Source organism: Xenopus laevis, chromosome 4S (assembly GCF_017654675.1).
Source record: "Xenopus laevis strain J_2021 chromosome 4S, Xenopus_laevis_v10.1, whole genome shotgun sequence".
Lineage (NCBI taxonomy): Eukaryota > Metazoa > Chordata > Amphibia > Anura > Pipidae > Xenopus > Xenopus laevis.
Window position 1 is genome coordinate 49,469,498 of NC_054378.1, and position 21,492 is coordinate 49,490,989.

Here is a 21,492-nt window from a genome sequence, read left to right on the forward strand (position 1 = left end):
TATTTTGTTAGATTTTGTCTGTACAGGAATCATTTATTTGAATGCGCTCTAATACGCTAGGAAAGGAAGTCCCCCTATAAGATATATTGGATCTAATTGTCAATGACTATCTGACACCCAACTGCTGCATGAAGACAGAATAAAGAAAAACAGATGCTGAGAGAGGGACAGTGAAGATAATAAGATGAAGGGATACACTGAATGCAGGATTCAGTTTGGGATTCAGTCTTTTTCAGCAGGATTCAGGCGAATCCTTCTGTGCGTCTGAACGGAATCCGAATTTGCATATGCAAATTAAGGGCCGGGGAGGAAAATCACACGGCTTTTTGTCTCCAAACAAGTAAAAAATGTTTTCCTCTTCCCACGCCTAATTTGCATATGCAAATTAGGATTCAGTTCAGCATTCAACGGAATCTTTCTTGAAGGATTCTGCTGAATCCAAAATAGTGAATTCGGTGCATCCCAAGAAGAAAAACCTGATTATTTCAGAAACGGTACAGAATTTTTAATTGATTGTATTTAGAAAGTTTTTTATTTCAGCAGGCTGAAGCTAATTACATTTTTCATTTTCGTCATTTTTAAGTTTCTGTTTATAGAGACTAAAGTCAATTTTAACGTGCATCTCCCCCCCCCTTTTGACAAATTCATTCTGCTGAAAAAGAGTGCACAACACAATCTGAACAGCCAATAATAAATATACACAATACTACAGATGGGAGGAACCATTATAGATTGTCTGATTTAAAAATGGACCATTACACCATTCTTCCTTAGTCGGCCAGTGGTTATTTAACCCCACCTTCTCCATATTACAGTATCTAGAAGACCATCTGCTTTTCAAGATAATCACAATGAAAATAATAATGACTAAGTGCCATAGAACAAGGTAAGGGATTAAATGACCAGCAGCCTAAAATGGAGCTGGGGAAGTCTGAAGTCAGACTATTGTTGGTCCCCTTTATTTTAATGAAATCAGGTATGCCCTGACCAAAAAAAAAAAAAAAAATGGGTGCATGTGTATATATCCATCTACTTGGCAGCTCAGATAGTGTTTATATACCTTTTAAACAATACTTGCTCATTATATATGTGATGCAAAAAGTGACAATCAAATTGAGTGTTATCACTTTGCAAACCCATTAGATGTGCTGACTTCTAAGATTTATTTTTACAGCTATAAAAAGCTCTCCATGTTTCTTTGGCAGTGGGAATATAATGGAATTGTACAACTATAAAAAAAAATGTCCTTTACCTAAGAAACTCTAGTATGTAGCTACAGTGCTGCTCATGTTACCATCCTCACCCAACACCTATTGCTGCTTTAAAATTTAAAAAAAAGCCAAACCAGTGCAACATTTGGTTGCTCGTTGGACAGCTGCATGTAGCATAAAGCCATTTTTGGATCATATATCGCACAGTACGGACAGCTTTCTGAATAGATCTTGCAGCAATTGAATATAGTTGGGGAAATCCTCAGTGTTGGTAGGAAAAAAAAAAAAACCACATTGCAAAGTACTGCTTCTCTTGTATTTTGTTCAGCTATACATACCAAAACAACTTTTTCAGTTTTCTATTTCAGAAAATGACTTCTATCTGAAATATAGATAATGCTCAACTTTTTTTTTTTTTTTAAAGATTTTTTTTTTTTTTTCAAAAATGAAAAAAGAAAATAGATACAGACTGAGCAAAGCCCATTCTACACCCTTTAGTGTTACAGGGATCCATTGTGCAGAAGTAGCCAATAAACAGAAGGACCCTAAAACACTTTTTTGGCATAAACCCCCCCCCAGTGCTGGTGACAATATACAGCAAGATAAATTTCGTTCTTCACAAGACTGAAAACAAGTTCAATGGACCGCAAATGATTATAAAATCCACTTGGACACTCCTTCATCCTTTACTAGGCTGCTACTTTGTTGTCTTTCTGAAAGAAGCATAAAAAAAAAATAATAAGGAAATGATCAATACAATCAGTAACACGACCAAGCCTGACAATCACATTTGCATCCATAATTGGTATAAGGTACAACTGGTGACCCAATTCTACTGCATACTACTGGGGACATTGAGAGAGAGAGACAGACAAATGTTGAAGGACAAGTTAAAGAAAGGACGTGATTTTTGTGTAGTCATATACTGCACCCTCATTCTAGGTTACTTGTCCAAAGCAACCAAATATTTTCTGTACTCTGAACAGGCAAATAACCGAGTAATGTAATTTTATGCCATCTTCAATATTACTAAAGCACACTTAAGACTTATTTTACTGCTTAAAGGACCAGTAACATCAAAAAAAAATGTTTAAAAACTCGTTAGTGCACAACGAAAAATAAACACCAAGACAAATAAAACTTTTAAAAAGCAAAGCCTTTATTAAGAAATAACTAACAGAAAATCCACTTCCTGTCCTCTTCAGAAACTGCGAAAAGGCGACCATCCACACTGCTTTCTCCTTCCTGGCTATTCACGGACAGGCATCCAGTAGCAGCTGTGTCTCTCCTTCCGCGTGGATCGGCTTCCCTCCTTCGATCTCCTCACCTTCCTCTCTGTCTTCCCTCCTCCCCTACTCAGAGATGAGGCAAAGACAGCAGCAGCAGCCGCGGGGCACAGAGTGGGTAGTGATTTAGGAGTCGGTGTGAGCGGAGGCAGGGGACGGAGCACTTGTCTGTGTGTGAAATCCAATCCATCCATTCGCTTCATACAATGGAAGAGCACGGGAGAACAGCAAACAATCCTAGCACTGTGTATTTGATTGTCTGCTTCTTTTGCCCCCTGCAGACCTGGGCTTCTAGGACAATTAGTCGCATTGAGGTTCCCCGCAGAGAGAAATACAAAACAGGCTGCCAAAGTCCCCAGACTGAGCTAAGTTGCCTGCTCGTTCCTGTGAGGAAAAGATACGTGGAGCTGCTGGGATGGGAGCAATATCGGCAAAGACTTACCAGTATGTGTATAGAGCTCCGTCCCCTGCCTCCGCTCACACCGGCTCCTACATTACTACCTCTAACTCTAACGCTGAATCCCATTTGTCGCCGGCAGCGGCTACAGGAACAGCCCGGGCAGAACGCTCCAGGTCAGCGGCGCATGGTTTATACAGTAATGGGAGCAGCCTGCACCCCCAGAGCCCGGCCATGGTCTGCAGGGGGCAAAAGAAGCAGACAATCAAATACACAGTGCTACCCACTCTGTGCCCCGCGGCTGCTGCTGCTGTCTTTGCCTCATCTCTATCTCTGAGTAGGGGAGGAGGGAAGACAGAGAGGAAGGTGAGGAGAGCGAAGGAGGGAAGCCGATCCACGGGGAAGGAGAGACACAGCTGCTGCTGGATGCCTGTCAGTGAATAGCCAGGAAGGAGAAATCGATTGCTGCAATGTGGATGGTCGCCTTTTCGTCGTTTCTGAAGAGGACAGGAAGTGGATTTTCTGTTAGTTATTCTTAAAGGACCAGTAACATCAAAAATTTTTTTTAAAAAATTCGTTACAATACAACGAAAAAAAACACCAAGACAAATTAAAATTTCAAATTTCAAAGCCTTTATTAAGAAATAACTTACCGAAACTCCACTTCCTGTCCTCTTCAGAAACGGCGATATGGCGACCATCCATAGTGCAGTGCTGGATTTGTCCTCCCTGGCTAGCTCCCATAGTCTGACAGCAGGAAGATGGTGCTGGAATGCGGCCCGGCTGGATGAAGAGCTGAAGTTCCCTCACAAAATGGTCTCTACCTCCCCGGCCCCTGGGTGCTTCACATGCAGTTGTCGTTGGCAGTGACCGGGAGCTGAAGTTTTTTTATCTCTCTGAGCGCTCGTCGGTTTACTGAGGAGCCGTCGTGAGTTTCCGTGGGAGCGAGGGATGTAACTTTGGCGGCGTACAGTGAGGAGGATTCGCTGCTGGGGCTGTGTCTCTGCTTTGTGGCTGAGCGGGGGAGTCGGGAAGGAGCCAGAGCCGTTGGAATGTGTACGATGCTGCTCTTGACGGAGGATCATTTCTTTGCTGCTGCTGAGAGCGTGCGGCTGGTGTCGGACCGGTGTCTATGTGAGGCGCAAACGCGAGCGCACACCGACAGCCGCACGCTTTTTTCACACGCAGCAGCACTCGCCCGTTGTCATGCACGGATCTGCATCCAGCCGCTGCTCGGAAGTCCCGCTCTGGAGAGAAGCCGGCTCCCCTCCTCCTCCTCCGGTTTATCACCACTCCTCCTTTCACCTCCGTCTTCAGCTCCCGGTCACTGCCAACGACAACTGCATGTGAAGCACCCAGGGGCCGGGGAGGTAGAGACCATTTTGTGAGGGAACTTCAGCTCTTCATCCAGCCGGGCCGCATTCCAGCACCATCTTCCTGCTGTCAGACTATGGGAGCTATCCAGGGAGGACAAATCCAGCACTGCACTATGGATGGTCGCCATATCGCCGTTTCTGAAGAGGACAGGAAGTGGAGTTTCAGTAAGTTATTTCTTAATAAAGGCTTTGAAATTTTAATTTGTCTTGGTGTTTTTTTTCGTTGCATTGTAAAGAATTTTTTTTTAAAAAATTTTGATGTTACTGGTCCTTTAATAAAGGCTTTGCTTTTTAAAGGTTTTATTTGTCTTGGTGTTTATTTTTCGTTGTGCACTAACGAATTTTTAAACATTTTTTTTTGATGTTACTGGTCCTTTAATGCAATGAGCAAAAGCTGCCTGGCTTAGGAACGGTTAAGGTCCTACAACACCACTCAACATATAATAAATCCCCTTTAAATGAAATCTTTAAAACAAACAAATATGTGCATGCTGCTGAAATAAAAAGGCAAAAAGAAAAAAACAAACTTACTCTGTATTCATATTCTGCAAATTCTCTACCACCTCTGCCTCCTCTGGAACCACCACGGTAACCCCGAGAAGGTCCAAAGCCACCAACACCTCCTGGTGCACCTCTCCTCTCTCCGCCACGGCCTCTCCCTCCACGGAAGCCCATACCCCCACCTCTCCCTCTGTAACCACCACGACCTCTGTTTGAACGGAGAGGGAGGCCAAATGTTTCAGCATTCATTCTTCTTTCTTCTGCCCACGTCTGTCTTCTATCCCTATAGGGATGACAACATTTAGCGAATTAACTAAAAACCCACAAAGCTATTTAAATTTTAGCATTTGGCTGAATCCACAAGATTTGAGCAAATCCCAAATGGAATACAGACCATAATATGCAAATAAAAGAAAATACAAATAATACTGGCACATATGGAAAAAGTCACCTTGACCAGTAATTAAAAGCATCAGGACGCAACCCCCCCCAGCCCCCCTGCACTACAGAACGTTAAATAGACTTTGGCAAGTGTCTGTCTCAAATGTTTTTCAAATATAGTCAACACTGAAAGAAAGGGTCGGTATAAATGGTGGACTGGACACCATTAGCTAATTTTGATGGAAAGCACAAGAGTTGTCTGACCATCATCACCGTCTTGAGGCACTGCTGGAGATGTGTTAATGTTGTAGATGTATAAAATGCTGGGGTGCTATATTTTACCATTTTTTGTAGACCAGAGATTTCAAAATGGCCAAAAAAGGCTTTAAAACATACCTATTATCATCACAGGAGATGCTATCAAAGAAAGATTTGGTTTTATCATAGTAGCAAACTCCAGCAGCCAATACATCCTCCTCCTCTGCATGGCCTTCACTGTTCTGCGTGTCAACTCCAGAATCGGTTTTATCCTCTCCGTTTAATGGCTTCTCAGGTTTATCATCTGAAGAAAAAAAAAAAAAAATGTTTTTTTGTTCTCAAGCAGGGAAAAGAATAAATAAACACAAAGACCAGAACAACACTATCTATATCAATATCTTGAAGACATTTCACTAATCATCTGAGCAGCTTCTTCAGTTCAACGGACTAGTGTGGAAAAGTAGTGAAGAGTCTTCAATGATAACTCAGCAAGTCCAGTTCTTTAGAGAATTCAACCCTTTAGCAAAAAAAACCCCTACCCCCACCCCACGAAGACCCCCCCCATCTCCTCCCCCCAGCCTAACTGCCGCCCGGCCCAAGACATAAGGCACACTGACCGACATATGCACAAGTACTATATTATTGTGCAACACTAATGATGAAAATGATTGGGATATTAATGGGAGTACCAGACCACAGTGGAATATTTGACATTTACATATAAATGCCTGTGCTCCCATTGCCCTTTCCAAGGTGGTTAAAGTTACCTTTTAATTTCAGTTTATTATGAAATTCTCTGTCAATGTCCTCTTTGTTAAACTGTGCATTAGCACTTTCAAAGTCGAAATCTTTTTCAAATTTCATAGGTCCATCTCTTCTAACTCCAAATCTTCCACGACCACCTCGATTTCCCCCTCGACCTCTCCTAGGCTGAGCAGCACTTAAAACTGTTAAAAAAAAAAAAAAAAGCGTAAAGTGTAAAATGTTTATGAAAATTGCCATTACATTACAAAACAGAAGAATAGGAAGTCTGCATGATCAATTGAATGGCTCATGCAACGTTATAGAAGATTAAACATCTATTCCCTTCCCTCATTTAAATGATAACACTGGAGAGGGATTTACATGACAAAGAACACACGTGATACAAATACTATATACAAACTGAAGAACAGTTGCACTGTGGCTACAGCAATAAGACAAAATTCTCTGTGTACACTCACACACAGCACTCCAGAAGCCATAAAAAAAAGAAAATCCTATTAAGCAGCAGACTCTACTTCAGGCTTCCAGGACAACACCCGGTGTGCAGGTTAATCCTGGAGCAGAAATAGCCTCTGGTCCATAAGCTCCTGAGCATGCTAGATAAAACAAACAGGGCTGGCAAGGGAAAATTAAACAGGGTACCTTGTGCTGCATCATGCTTTGGGGAATGTGACAAAGGAAAATTAACATACTACAATTAACAGGTGACCATTCATATTATGATAGTTTGTGTAACTAAAAGGAGCAAACACATCAACCTATATACATTTGAAGCATCTACTCCATATCAGCCTTAGTCTCATACACACACACACACAAGGGAAGGGATTTCTAAAATGAAATGATAATATAAAATGTTAACATTTTATTTATATAATATACCTGGTTGTCTCCTGCTCAGGTCATTTTTGTAATCGTTTTTTTGCTCCGTGTCTGGCCTCTGGATTTTGTGTAGTTCACCTTTAGAACAACAAACTCAATATATAAAGTAGTACTGGCCATTGGAATTCTTTTAACATTGATACAGAAGTTTAGTTACCTTTCCTTTGTTCGGGACTCTCAGCAGTTTTTTGGCTTGAGGATGGTAAGGGTCTAGACAGAACGGGGCTTCTTCTGCCTACAGCAGCGGAGGATGGGGGGTGAGGGGCTGATGCAGTCTGCACAGCTTGTTCAATGGTTGGGCTCTTTCTTAAGGAATCTAATGGGGAACTTGATCGACCTGTAAGGTGCAGATAAATATTTTGCATGCTTTAAGTATATGTTAACCATTATTCTTATATCTTAAATTAATCTTAGAAAAATGTGTTACAGTATACAAGAACTTATGACTGATTCAAAGATTTGATTTGCTACCCAAGTCAACCCAAGGTAAGAAAGCTTTCCAAAAAAGTTAAACATTTCTGCGGAAATATACCTACGTCTGCAGTGTCTTTCTGTACAGAATATATTAAACAAATACATTGAATTATCATTCAAAGAAGCACTCACAAAAAGTACAATAGTGTTTATTGAGACTCGTGGACCCCTTAAACAAGTGGGCAACAAATCTCCTTATGTGCCAGTAGCATTAAAGGAACAGCAACACCAAAAAATTAAAGTGTATTGAAGGAATGAAAAATATAATGCACGGATTGTGCTGCACTCAGCTGGTGTGTTCTACTATAGTTTCTATAAACAAGCTGCTGTGTAGCCAAGAGGGCAGCCATTCAAGCTGAAAAAAAGAGTCAGGGCATGGGATAATCAACAGATGAGCTCTGTAATAGTGATGTGCAGGGCAGGTTTTTGTAAACAATAACAGTGTTTCTGAAGCATACACACCAGTTTTATCATTATACAACAATTTAATTTTCTGGTGTTACTATTCCTTTAAGCAATTTAAGTCAGTAACATTTTCAGACAGTCTTAAGGAAGAAAGTGTTAAGTAAAGTTTATAAAAATATTGCCCTATGACTTTCAGGATGGGTAGACCGTTCCACTACATTATTCAAATACTGAATCATAAAAACACAGCAAGTACTTGGGATTGTCGAAAGCTCCAAAAGACTAACAACCTGGATCCATATACAGTGTTTTTTTTAAGGAAAACAATATCTCCAAAATGAATATTTAAGCAGCAGTTACAACTATAACAGAAAGAAGTGCGGGAGTAAGACAAAACTTTGTCAGTTAATTGGCTCATGTGACCTAGCATGCATGTGTGCCCTGGTTTGTGTGCACTGTGAATTGTAGAATCCCAGGAGGCAGCCCTTATTTCTTAAAATGGCTATTTTCTATTTAGGCTTAGCCAATGGTACATACTGAAATACAAGTATATTATGGAAATGGTATATATATATATATATATATATACACATTAAAGGGGTTGTTCAACTTCAAACACTTTCATTTCAGTTGGTTTCAGATCATTTGTGACTGTTTTTTTCTAATATATATTATTAGATAATATAATAATATCTAAGTGTAAAGTTTAATTTCCCCTTTTAAAGCAGCTGGGGGGGGTCACCAACTCTTAACTGTTCTAAATGGATACATTTAGTTGATACATTTTTTTTTAATCTATGTCCCTGCTGAGCAGAATCCGAGTTTCATTAAAGGCACCTGTTTAAACTGATACAATAGTTGCTAATATTCCACAGATACTGCTGAGAAATATATCAATTAATTGAATCAACTAAATGTAGCAAATTGAAACGGTTCAGAATGTTCCTGCATTATGGAGCTGCCAGATTGAAACACTAGAGACATGAACATTAACCCTAAATTTTGGGGAAACGGTAAAAAATAAAAGTTGGAAAGCAAATGACTACGTGAATAATCTGAAAATAACAACTGAAAAGAGTGTTTGGAAGCTGAACAACCTCTTTATGCAGGGTTTTACATATAAGCCGTTTTATGCAATATATAGACCAATACTGTTTGGGGTGTAGTTTTCCTTTAAGTGACAGCAAATTATATTAAATCACACCTGTACCAAATGGCTACCCATACCAGATGTGCAGGCTGCACTCAAGTTAAGGGACACTATTTCTATGCCCCACCAGCACTTGCTTATTATGCTCAAACATGGTCGTCAGGGGGAGGTTCTTGAAGATATACTTTTCTCTTTGCCTTCTGGCATGCGGACAGGTTTGTCAACAATATTTATGCGATAGGGGCCCTTTAAATGACGACACACTATGAAACCTGTATATGATCATGACAGAGGGCAGGCCATAAACAAAAACAGAGCTACCAGAATCACGGACAACCTTAGAAACAAAACTAACCTTGGGATAACTGTGTTTTTAAAGTTCTTGCCTCCTGCGTGAAAGTGGATCCAACAACACTGCTTGGGGGTAAAGATGTGCTGCTTGTTGTTTCTGCTCCAAAAGAGGTCAAAGAACTACCTGCTTTAAGACAGTTAATATCAATTTAACGCACAGGGTCTATTAAATACATCTAGACAATACATATAGTTTGTTAAAGCAGACATAAACATTCAATATTCTAAAACTTATCATTTTACAATTATGACAAGAACATCTATTATGCAAATAGCACAAAGGGCACATTTTCTGTAAGCGTATTTCAGCCGGAAGTGAAACCACTGCTTCCCATGATCTTCCCAAACTGCCTGATACTGCTGGAACAGGTGGTTATTGGACTGAAAATACTTTGTCGTGACAGCTTTTTATTGAAGTCAAAAGGGAAGTAGCACAGGCTTTTCCAAAGACAGATGAAATATGCTGGCAGAAAAACTAACCCATGTACTATTATGCTTATTCTTGCTATCATAGTATCTAGAGAAAAATATCCAGAACCCGTTAATCAGGTAGGCACCTACTTTAATATATTTTATTAATGGTAAATATTTTTCGTAAAGGTATACTGTCATGGGAAAAAAAAAATTCAAAATGAATCAGTTAATAGTGCTGCTCCAGAAGAATTCTGCACTGAAATCCATTTCTCAAAAGAGCAAACAGAATTTTTTATATTCAATTTTGAAATCTGACATGGGGCTAGACATATTGTGAATTTCCCAGCTGCCCCAAGTCATGTGACTTGTGCCTGCACTTTAGGAGAGAAATGCTTTCTGGCAGGCTGCTGTTTTTCCTTCTCAATGTAACTGAATGTGTCTCAGTGGGACATGGGTTTTTAATATTGAGTGTTCTTAGATCTACCAGGCAGCTGTTATCTTGTGTTAGGGAGCTGTTATCTGGTTACCTTCCCATTGTTCTTTTGTTTGGCTGCTGGGGGAGAAAGGGAGGGGGGTGATATCACTCTAACTTGCAGTACAGCAGTAAAGAGTGATTGAAGTTTATCAGAGCACAAGTCCCATGACTTGGGGCAGCTGGGAAATTGACAATATGTCTAGCCCCATGTCAGATTTCAAAATTGAATATAAAAAAAATCTGTTTGCTCTTTTGAGAAATGGATTTCAGTGCAGAATTCTGCTGGAGCAGCACTAGTAACGGATTCATTTTGAAAAAAAATGTTTTTTCCCTATGACAGTATCCCTTTAACAATCATATTCGGTTTTTTTTTTTTGCAAATGCATACCACTTCATCCTATTTAAAGCCTGACTTTGGGGTCCAAGATTTGGTCAGGCGCTATTAGAATTCTGCACTAGGAGAACAGTCTCCCCAGCTTTAGTTATTGTTCTAGGGCAGTGATCCCCAATCAGTGGCTCACGAGAAACATGATGCTTACCAACCCCATGGATGTTGCTCCCAGTGGCCTCAAAGCAGCTGCTTATTTTTGAATTGCTGGCTTGGAGGCAGGTTGCATAAAATTCAGATGTACTGCCAAACCGTCTCCTGTAATCTGCCAGTTCACATAGGGGCTTCCAAATGGCCAATCACAGCCCATATTCTATATACTTGTATTTCTGCTCCACTCTATTTTTACATTTGAATGCGGCTCATGGGTAAAAAAAGGTTGGGAATCCCTGATCTAAAACATCACTTAAGCATTCAATGCTTACTGGCCTTCATGTTGGCCACCTTTTCACTTGCTATCAGTTTAGCCCACACCCAAGACAGAATATGATCAAGGTACACAAAAGTAAACTCACCAACAGCACCAAACTGCTGCCCCACAAGAGGACTTGTGCTAAACTGACTGTATGTAGGCATTCTGCCAAATGGCCCATAAGAGCTCACAGACTGGAACGAGGAAGCAGAGGAGGACCCTAATGAAGACTGCAAAGAAAATAGTGCATCAAAACCACTATCATAACACCACTTTAAACGATATACTTGAAATAAATATGCCACAAAGCCAACATCACAGTCACTGCAGAAATGGCATAAACAGAAGGTTATAGGCAAAATGTGTGAAACTCAGAATGATTAACTGGAGCTGTGGTTTAATCTAGTAATTAAACACATGCATAACCTATAACCTCATGTTAAAATGTATGCAAAATATTCTAAATCTTTTAATGCCTTACAGATAATACCTATACTACAGAGCAGCGCACATAAGTAGCACTATATTAATGCAGTTTTATGGCATCTCTGTGTGCGGGTATAAACAAAAAGGGGATTTGTTTTCCTGCTCCATCTTCATTTGCTTTTGGAGACCACACCCAAACACTGAATAGGAACCCCTTTGCCTACAAGGCCAACTAAATTCGGTTTTCACTTAATTTATGAGGATTATCAGATACAGAAGAATTTTAAGCAAGAAATATAAAGTGCAGAAGGTGTGATTCAGAATGAATTTGTGGGACTTCTGCATCTAGGAAACAAAACATTACAGCCTGGTCTAATTTTTGGACCTCTTCACATTTGTAGTACTATACATTTTTCAAATGCCTTTATAATTTACAGGTACATTTTTAAAACATTAACTAACAAGCTCCTCTACTGTATGAGTTTACAATATATCAGTACCATAAATAACCTGTAATTTTTTGTAAACAAATTGCTCAAGTGACACCATCTATAATAAACGTGTCGTATGAATTGTCATGACCCTAGAGAACTTGTGGATTGTATGAAATATACCATACATAAAAAGGTCCATGAGATCGAAAAACTTGGCATAAGGTCTTGTCCCTTTATACACTCGTTGGCAACAAGGGGCTCTTATAACCATAAAATGTTTAGTACTTCAAATATCTACTTTAGATCAAAGTATCAGATCTAAAGTATCTGAAGTTTTAGAAAGTCATGAGTTACTTTTAGTTCATCTTGAAAATGTGTAAATCAAATACCTGTACAATGGCAGGGTCCTGAGGCAAGGAACACTGAGGTTTGGGTGGCTCACAGACAGTAAGGTCTTTAATATCACTTCCACGGAAAATAATATATTCAAATACTTCATCTCGGGGAGGTATGGGTCGGTCAGTCGGCCGGTCCTCTGTTCCGAAGGATCGAACTGATATTAAAAACAAAAACAGAAATTGTATTTTGAATACTGTAGTTTTAAGAGAAAAATATGCTGTTTACAACAAGGTATAACATGTGTCCACTACAAAACATACTGCATTTGATGAGGTAATGAATACATGGCTTAACCACCACCACAGATTCATCATAAAAAAAGGAAATAACATTTGTTGGATATGATGCAGTTCATCGCATTTCTGTGGTGCTATTGTTTGCATTGTTGTGGCCATAAAATATTAACTGCACTGCTGTACCATTAGGCTAGAATCCACGAATATCACTTTCCAATAATGTGCATCAGTTTTTGGGGATTTTGGGGTTGTGTGCAATAATTTAAGTTTGAGCCCACTGTAGGCCAGATACTTTGGTAATTCTACGCATTTACAAATTGTACGGGAGACCCCTGATGTTCCTACATCCTCAGAATGTTTTACCCTTGTATGTAAGGACATGTGGAATATATAAGATTCAGACTTTGTTGTGAATTTTTGAAAATTCGTTCTGAATGCTAAGTTTATCAGAAACTACACTTTCCAAAAGGGGTTTAGTTTCCCTTTGAATTGGACAAATGTCTCAGGTCTCAGTGGTGCGCATTGGAAGGGTGGCCACTAGCAGTCATACATCAACAGTCTTCTAGGGTCATGTAATATGTTTGCTACAGGTCTAGTAACCAATCAGCATTAAGCATTTATTGGTCATCTGTCTAAAACATATTATGAGTTGCTAAGTGTTACTGCACCGAGACAAATAGTGTAACAGATTGAACCTTGTGTAATAAAAGGCATCCTTCTCCATAAGTGAAAACATGCAGATGCCACCCCATGTGTGTAGTAAAAAACAAATAGGAGCTGCAAATTACAGGTGGAAAATTAATTTTTCCACTGGTGAAGAAAATGCGTTGTCTGAGGTTTCCTAGAAAAATGACAAAAGTTACTCAAGTTTAAATAATTTCCCTTAAAGCTACTGTTTTTTTTTTTGAGATAGCACTGGTTTAAGGACAACATATGTAAAACAAATTTGAAAGGCACCCATTCTACAGTTTGTTTGTTTATCCTGCTGCAGACAATGCAACCAATAGCATTTTGAGGTATTCAGTCCTCTCTGTGAATCCGCTTTTGAGGCAGTTTTACACCATTGTAACAGTCAAGCCACAAAAAAAAAAACAGACAGACAACCAGTCATTGCAATAGTACAACAAACAGGCTTCCTGCAATGCTGTCTTTAAAGGTGGCCATACACAGGTAGATCGTGTTCACCGATCAGTCTATGGACATATCTGCCCACATATTGATTGGATGGGTTTAAAAATCTCCTTGGGGCGATTACCTTATTGGTGCAGTCCTCAGCCCGACTTAACTAGGGCCAAACAATCTAATAAGCCCAATATCATTAACAAGGCGTTTATAAGCCCTGTATAATGCAGCCCAAGGTAACAGTGCTTTGAAATGAAAAAGATAAACTAAATGTTAGTGTTCAGTGAATGAGAGCATTGGTCACAAGCTGAAACACTTGTAAAGCTAATGTCACACACTGGTGAAAGAATTAGTCGGTCAGTGCAAATACAGACTAATGCTTCCACGTGCATGTGTGCAGATTTCAGCCCAAAATGTACACGTGTGGATTGATATGTGGCATTACAGAGAAAACATGACATCTGTACAGACCCATCTGAAACAAATTCAAACTTACAACATTCTAGATCTGTGCTGTCCAAATGGTGAACCAGGAGCCCATCCACAGATTTCTATTTGGCTGCATGGACTTTATTTTTTGCAAAAAGTATTTTGAGTACATTTAAACATTAACAATGTGGACCTTTGCATAGAAGAAGTTGGACAAGCCTGCTTTTGCAGTTTATTTATTGTTAGTATGTTACATCAGCCTTGGTCGATAGACGTCTATGCTTTTAAGATGGCCATACTGGTCAGGGTCGCCAAAGAGCAGATGTTTCCCCAATATGCCCAACCTTGATATCGATCTGATCATCTGAACCTCGGGTCAAATGATCAGATCACAGTGACAGGAATGTAGGGCAAGGACTGCAACAACGAGCCAATGTGCTCCCAGACCTGATGGGATTTTTACACCCGACTGCTTATTATATGGCCAATTGTCTGTAAGATACCAGTTGGTCAGGCCAGTCAGAGGGTCCCACACAAAGGCCAATAAACTGCCAACCCAATCTAAAAGAACCAAATCCTGCCCTTTTTGTAATATTTTTTTCTGCATCTTTTACCTGATGAAGACAACAGGTTGAAAACACAGGGCATTTGTTACATAATGTAATAATTAAAACATTTTGAACAGGATTTTTGGAGTGTGCAATTCCCTTCTACAAATGGAAGAACCAAGTTAACACCTTTTATTGGTCCACGTATGGTTACCTTTAGAGAAGATATAAATAGGGCATTGCAGAGAATGCAGCGGGTACAGCTGCTCTCTTGTAGGTCTTACGTTTGATTCCATCTTGGGTACTATCTACAAGGATTTTGTATCTCCTGGTGTCGGTGTGTGCCTTTCCTTAGTACTCCATATATTCCTCACTTTACAAATACATACGGGTTAAATGGCATGTGATAAAACTCTCCCTATTGTTTGTACCCTTAAAGGAAAACTATACCCCCAAAAAGAATAATTGAGCAACAGATAGTTTATATAAAATTAAGTGGAATATTAAAGAAACGTATCAGAAATACTAAAGCTCTAACTGTAAGGGCTAGTCCACACGGGGAGATTATGTCGCCTGGCGATTTATCACCTTGTCTTTTGAGCGACTGTCACCAAACTGCCTCTGCGTTTTTCCCTATAGGTTACAATGCAAAGTCGCCTGCGCTAATGCACACACGGCGATGCGTTTTCAACCTATGGGGAAAAATGCTGAGGCAGTTCGGGGAGATAGTCGCTCAAAAAAAAAAAGACGAGGCGATTAAAATGCCAGTTTTCCATTCATGATTACCCAATGGCACCTACTACAAAAAGTATATTATGAAAATGTTTATTTACATGAAGCAGTGTTTTACATATGAGCGGTTTTATGCAATATCTTTTTATAGAGACCTACATTGTTTGAGGGGTATAGTTTTACTTTAAGGTGGTCATACGCTGGCAGATTAAAGATTAGATTTAGATTCTGCAGCATATCTGCCTGCGTGTTAGGGTAAGGCCCACACTGGGGAGATTGGTCGCCGCAAAGACGAGGCGATTAGTCGCCAGGCGACCAAATCTCCCCAAATGCCCAGTGTGGCCTTACCCTTAGGGCTTCCGACGGGTCTCCCCGATCTAGATCAGGCCAAAAATTGGCCTGATATTGATGGGGCAGGTTTGATTTTTGCTGCAATCGAGGACCACCTCTGCTAGTTGATGCAGTCCTGCAACATGTCGGTGCCCATTTCCTTTGTTGTAATCCAATAGTTTGGCCCTAGGGCTGAACAATGGGATTAACCTAATATTGGCCTGCCTTTGGTGGACAACCTCGCCAAACGAGCGGATCTTATCGTGTATTGCCAGGTCCGGACTTGTGTAAAGACCACACATGCATTTGCATATCTACTGAATTACTTAGACAGGGGCCCAGGGAATGTGCACTGGCCCATTTGGATATGCCAGTAGCACTTTCCCTTGTACTTATATATATTTTTACTTAGCAATGCGGGTGCTCCCACAACCCCCCTTGTGTATTTAAAGACCACCAAGGCCTAGGACGGCAGGATTTTAGGGGGGGGGGGCGACATGCTGCCCAACAACATCCACATCGGTTTGGAAGCTTTAGTGTCGTTCATGAGATACCTGGGATAGCTTTTTAAGTTTCCGGTGCGCCAATCCTCAGTGCTCCTGACCCGATGGTAAAAATTTGTGCATGTGTAAGAATGAAGGAGAGGAGACCGGGGTGACGGCATTGGGGCCTAGGGGTGCCCGCTATGTAAATCCGGCCCTGTGTATAGCAACCTTTATTATCCTGTGTAACACGAAAATCAACAAAATAAAAAAAAAAAGTGTAAAATAAATGGAGTGCGTCATTTTATGGCCATGCGAATTTGACACAGTGAAGCCTGGCGATGAGTGGTATAGGATCTTTTTATACAGCATTATAAATAAGCCCATTTAGACTGTAAGCTCCACTGGGACAGGGAGTTCTGTAAAGTAATGTGGAAAATAGGGGAGAATGTGTATTATTAGCCAGCCCTGGAGAACTGAAATGCAATCAGGCAGAAGGCAACATTGGCATAAAGTGGCTGCCAGCTTTTAACGTGCCCATTTAGATTAGAAGTGAGTCTCCCCCGGCTCATAATGGTACAGTCAGGAAGAAGCCGTGTCTCGCTGGCACTGTAAGCAACCCAATGACAACTCTCATCAACAGAAAGAACATTTCAGGCCTCAAGCAGCACGAGCAGATCCCTACAGCTTCCACTGTAATATACTGGGACACACAGCTTGCACAGTGCTGAGACAATAGAGACACGGCGGAACTGTAGTCAACACACAGGCCTCCTACTCCTCACACAGCCGCCTTCAACTCTATGGTTTTGTCAGACCAACAAGGCCTTCGTCACCGAACAAGCCATAGATAGCGACAAAGCGTTAAACCTTGGCCTTGCGTCTACAAGAAACGACGGACTGTCCGGTGACGCACTCAAAATACAATCCCATTCTCTCCAATTAGCCACAATATCCTCACGTGACGCTGTTTATTACCTTTAGCGAGAGCTACTGTAGAGTTTTCCGTGTCGATAGTATATAAAATGCCTTCATATCGGATTTCAGCCTTGGAGATCAGGCTGATCTTACTACCGATGTATGGAGTACCCCCGCTCATGGTATCTCCCGGATGGATGTGGATTGCGAGAAACCCGGGTCCTCCTTTCCCAATACTATTCTGTCTGCGTTCACTGGTTTAGAACCTAAACCAACATGGCCGCTGCCGCCTTCATGTTCTACGCCGCCTCTAAGCACGCCGGGATTTTCCGTGTAAATTTCTCGCGGGATTTGAAGATTTAGTTGGCTCTCAAGGATTGGTCAATGTTTAAAAAAAACAAGTTCCGTCTAGTAACAAAGATAGTTGTAGTTTGTGTTTGTAAAGTTCGTTTGGCTGTAAAAAAAAATAGCTGTGCTTAGTATCTCCTTACACTGCGTCGTTCTACCCACGTGGGGGGTGGAACAAAATAAGTTGTAAACAGAGTCGACGTTCTCAGTCTTGTTTTTGTTTGGGACGGGTTAGCAAGATGTAGTCTGTAATTGTGAGTAAACTGTGGGACCCTACTGTCCCGTTTTAGAGTGACTGTCCCTCATTTGTGCTGAAAAGTCCTGATTTTCTCTGCACTGAACAGGCACAAAAAGAAACAGAGTTTCTAAGTTAATCGGCTTTTGGCAGAGAGCCCAGAACAGCCACAGTTGCTTATAAGATACTTTTGTAACAATTTCTAGATAAGGAAATAAGTAATTGTAACAATATAAGAGAACAGGTCCCTCACAGCTTAAAGGGCAATTCACCTTCATTACATATTAATGAAGGCGAATTCACAGTTATCACTGTAATAACTGAACAAAAAAACACAGAAATATGTTCAACCTTTCTTAACCTGCCAAATTTTGTAAAATGAACATGGTAATTAGGAAGTGTTGCTACAAAAATGGGCACAGAAACATTTTTGTCCCTCTTTTTATTTTTATTGGGAGGTATGCGGAAGCAGAGATGCCACTATAGATCACATACTACTCGTTTAGAAGGGCCGTTCCCTACGAGGGGGGGGGGGAAGTTATTAAAGGAGACATAGAGGATAAATGAAAAAACCCTAATTTTGTAGGCAATTATAATATAAGTAATATATGGTGTTGCTTTAACATGGTGCTAAAAATTAATATTATCTTTAAAAATAGCCCATTTATTGGAGCTCCCTATAGATGTTCTCTGGTCTCTGTTTCAAATGAGGGGTGGGTGTGTCCTAACAGTGCCTGCCAGAAGCACAGTAGGAGGGGGACAGCCAATCACAGCCCTGCATTCACATGCGCACAGGCTTCAGTTTCCTATCAGGTACTGCAAGCTGCTAATTGGTTCCTGTCCTACTGTGCAGTGAGCTCAGAGCCGCCGGCTCCCTTGCACAGCCTGGGAATTCAGGGAGCAGGAAGTGGAAGAGAAGGGAGCGATTATTAGGGGTTTTGCAGAAATATTCAATAAATCAGCCTGAAACACTACTTTTTTAAGCACAATTCTTCTATATCTAAATGAGTATAATGCACTGATATGTTCTTATTTTTTACACTGAATGTCTCCTTTAAAACATAGTTCACCTTGCTAGGCCTGCTAATAAAGACCATGGAACCCCACCCCAATGTCCCTGAGCTAACCAGTTATGCCCCATAATGTACCAAAACGCTGTTAATGATGCACCCAAATGGTTACTGGTTCTTTGAAGGGGCAAGCCATCCTATATAATAAAGTTGAATCCCCAACAAACCTCCCCAGTTAAAAACCCTCAAGTAAGATTTTTACATAGCTGGACAGTCCTGCTTTGGAATATCCAGTCCTCTATTCTCCGACCCCCTCAAGCAGGATTTTCATTTGTTCTTTTTTAGGGCCTGTCTATTACAAAATATATAAATTATTAACTTTCCTAAAACAGCTGGAAATTAAGGCCACAATAATCAATTTTTTTATCATTTTATGTAGTCATGTGTAATATATACATTGCGTTGTAAATAATTCATTTTGGAAAAACTGCCAGAAAATAGTATCCAATAGAAATTAGTGATATTTGCCTAGTAAATCATTCTAAAAGTAAAATTTTTTACAACTTTATATATTTTTTCTGCTCATGAATTTATTTGTAAATTAAATCTTCAGCCTTAAGACTTTAATTCCTAAAGTACCATAATTAGGTTGTTTGTGTATCTTGGTTATTATAATATAATGAAGGAAAAGACATAATATATGTATATTATGTAGCAGCTGTGTGAGGTTATTGAGCTAGCAAGAAAAATGTCCTGCTGGGGTCTGTGTATCATTATATACAGGCACCGTGTAGTGCTGAACATCATTTGGATCATTTATAAAATGGCAGTGTATACTGCAGCCCTGTACAATAGAAGTTTATATACATTTCACATACAAACACTGACCAATACACAAGCTCAGTAGAGTCTACAATCTAAGTTTTCTAAAGGCTTTAGGAATGTCACATAATAAGCTGCATTTAAAAAACGAAAGATATTAACAATGCCTTTGCAGCTTCCATTTGGCTCAGTAGTAACAGCCTGGCACTAATAACTCGATTGTTGTCAGGGACATATGTAATAGCAACCTATCAGAACGAAGCCAGAAGAAATGAAAAGCATAAAAAAACATACCTTGTCCTAACGTGTATGAATTTTTTTATGTAAATGGCACAAACTGTTATATTTGGAAAAGCTTTATACCTTTATAAAGCCTTATAATGTCTCCGGAGAGACACCTGCTGTCTTAACAACAGCAGTCTCAAAAGAGAGTGCTACGTTTCTAAGGCTACTGACAGGCAGGGAGATAAATCACTTGCATTTAAATCTTTAAAACCATGGGCAATAAATCCCCCTGAAATGTTTTCTCACTGGCAATAAATTAAATCGCTGAATCCATTGAATCCATTCAAGGTGCTTTCTTTTTCAAAGTCACCTGAAGTTTCCTCGTACTTTGTTTTCCAAAGTCACCCACATTTCTTTACATAATAACATAGTAAGTAAGGTTGAAAAAAGATACACGTCCATCAAGTTCAACCTTTTATTTATTTATTTTTTTATATCTGCCTAACTGCCAGTTGATCCAGAGGAAGGCAAAAAACCCATCCAAAGCCTCTCCAATTTGACACAAATTAAGAAGGTGCTATTGTCTTGACTTGGCTTCTGCATTTTGCACCACATTTTTAATGTGGCTGAAGGTGCAGAGCATCCACTTGCCAATGTTACAGGAACAAGTGCTACACGTATTGACCTCAAGGGGTACAGTTTTGCCCCATTGCACCCTGGAAAATATATGAAATATATGTGAAAAATGCACTCAGATGTCTGATGATGTTTAAGTGACAAACATATAACAATAAGCTGATGGTGTGAAACACTTATCTTCAAGGTTCTATATAGATGATTGCGGGGGTGACAAGCACATAGTAGTGGGATGGAAGAAATCGGTGATGAGTTGCATCTAATTACTATAGTTTATCCTGATTGGAAGCTCCTGTAAAGGAGGCGGAGGATGTGTAAATATATGACAAGATCTGACAGAGTTGTTGCCTTTGAGAAAGCACTACTGGGGCAATACACACATCAGATGCAGAGCCACAGTAAAAACGGAAATTTAGCTCATTATTTAGGGGTTGTGTCTTTCTGATGTGTGGCCTGCGAAACAAGGCAAACACAGTGGCATATTACTGATTATTTTAAGCTTCTTTTGACACAATGGGGGTCATTTATCAACACTGGGCAAATTTGCCCATGGGAGAAAGTGTCCAAAGTCTCCGGAGCTTCCCCTTTAATCCGACCCAAAAACTCGTTCTCCACGGGCGTAATATTCAAACAAAAATCAACAGACTGTAGGGGTCAGTGCTAGAAATCAGAATGTAGCAAATAGAGAACTTATGGTGTAATATTTCTTGGCAAGTTGTAATTCAACACCTTCACCTATTCATGCACTATGCAATATTGTGCTCCTGTTTTATATTTAAACACCACGTGCTGATGATAGGTGGGTACTCACAAACGTTTCTCAGCATATATCAAGAGAGAACGTAAACGGAATGGCTTCCTGAAGGAATCTGCTGCAGATAGATGTGGAACACGATAATAGTGTAAAACCTTTATTACGTTAAAACTCTATAAAACAATGCACTCACAATTTTGTGGTTAAGATTGAGCATATCTTATCAGCCCTTTTCTTGCTTCTCGCCTGTGGTTTTCAAAGAAACTGTAGTGTCAGTGGT

The 21,492-nt window shown here is 40.1% G+C and overlaps 1 protein-coding gene across 2 annotated transcripts; it reads right to left on the reverse strand.

The window, feature by feature from the left end:
* Window positions 1–256: 256 nt before the first annotated feature.
* Window positions 257–17,522, reverse strand: lsm14a.S (LSM14A mRNA processing body assembly factor S homeolog). Of its 2 annotated transcripts, none has more exons than XM_018240443.2 (10): window positions 17,243–17,522; window positions 12,376–12,539; window positions 11,230–11,356; window positions 9,442–9,561; window positions 7,215–7,394; window positions 7,058–7,135; window positions 6,178–6,357; window positions 5,549–5,714; window positions 4,802–5,054; window positions 257–1,924 (listed from the first exon to the last, which is right to left on the reverse strand). In XM_018240443.2, the coding sequence occupies exons 1-10, from the start codon at window positions 17,361–17,363 to the stop codon at window positions 1,901–1,903; spliced, it is 1,413 nt and encodes a 470-aa protein (XP_018095932.1). In that variant the 5' UTR covers window positions 17,364–17,522; the 3' UTR covers window positions 257–1,900.
* Between the last annotated feature and the right edge of the window lie 3,970 nt (window positions 17,523–21,492).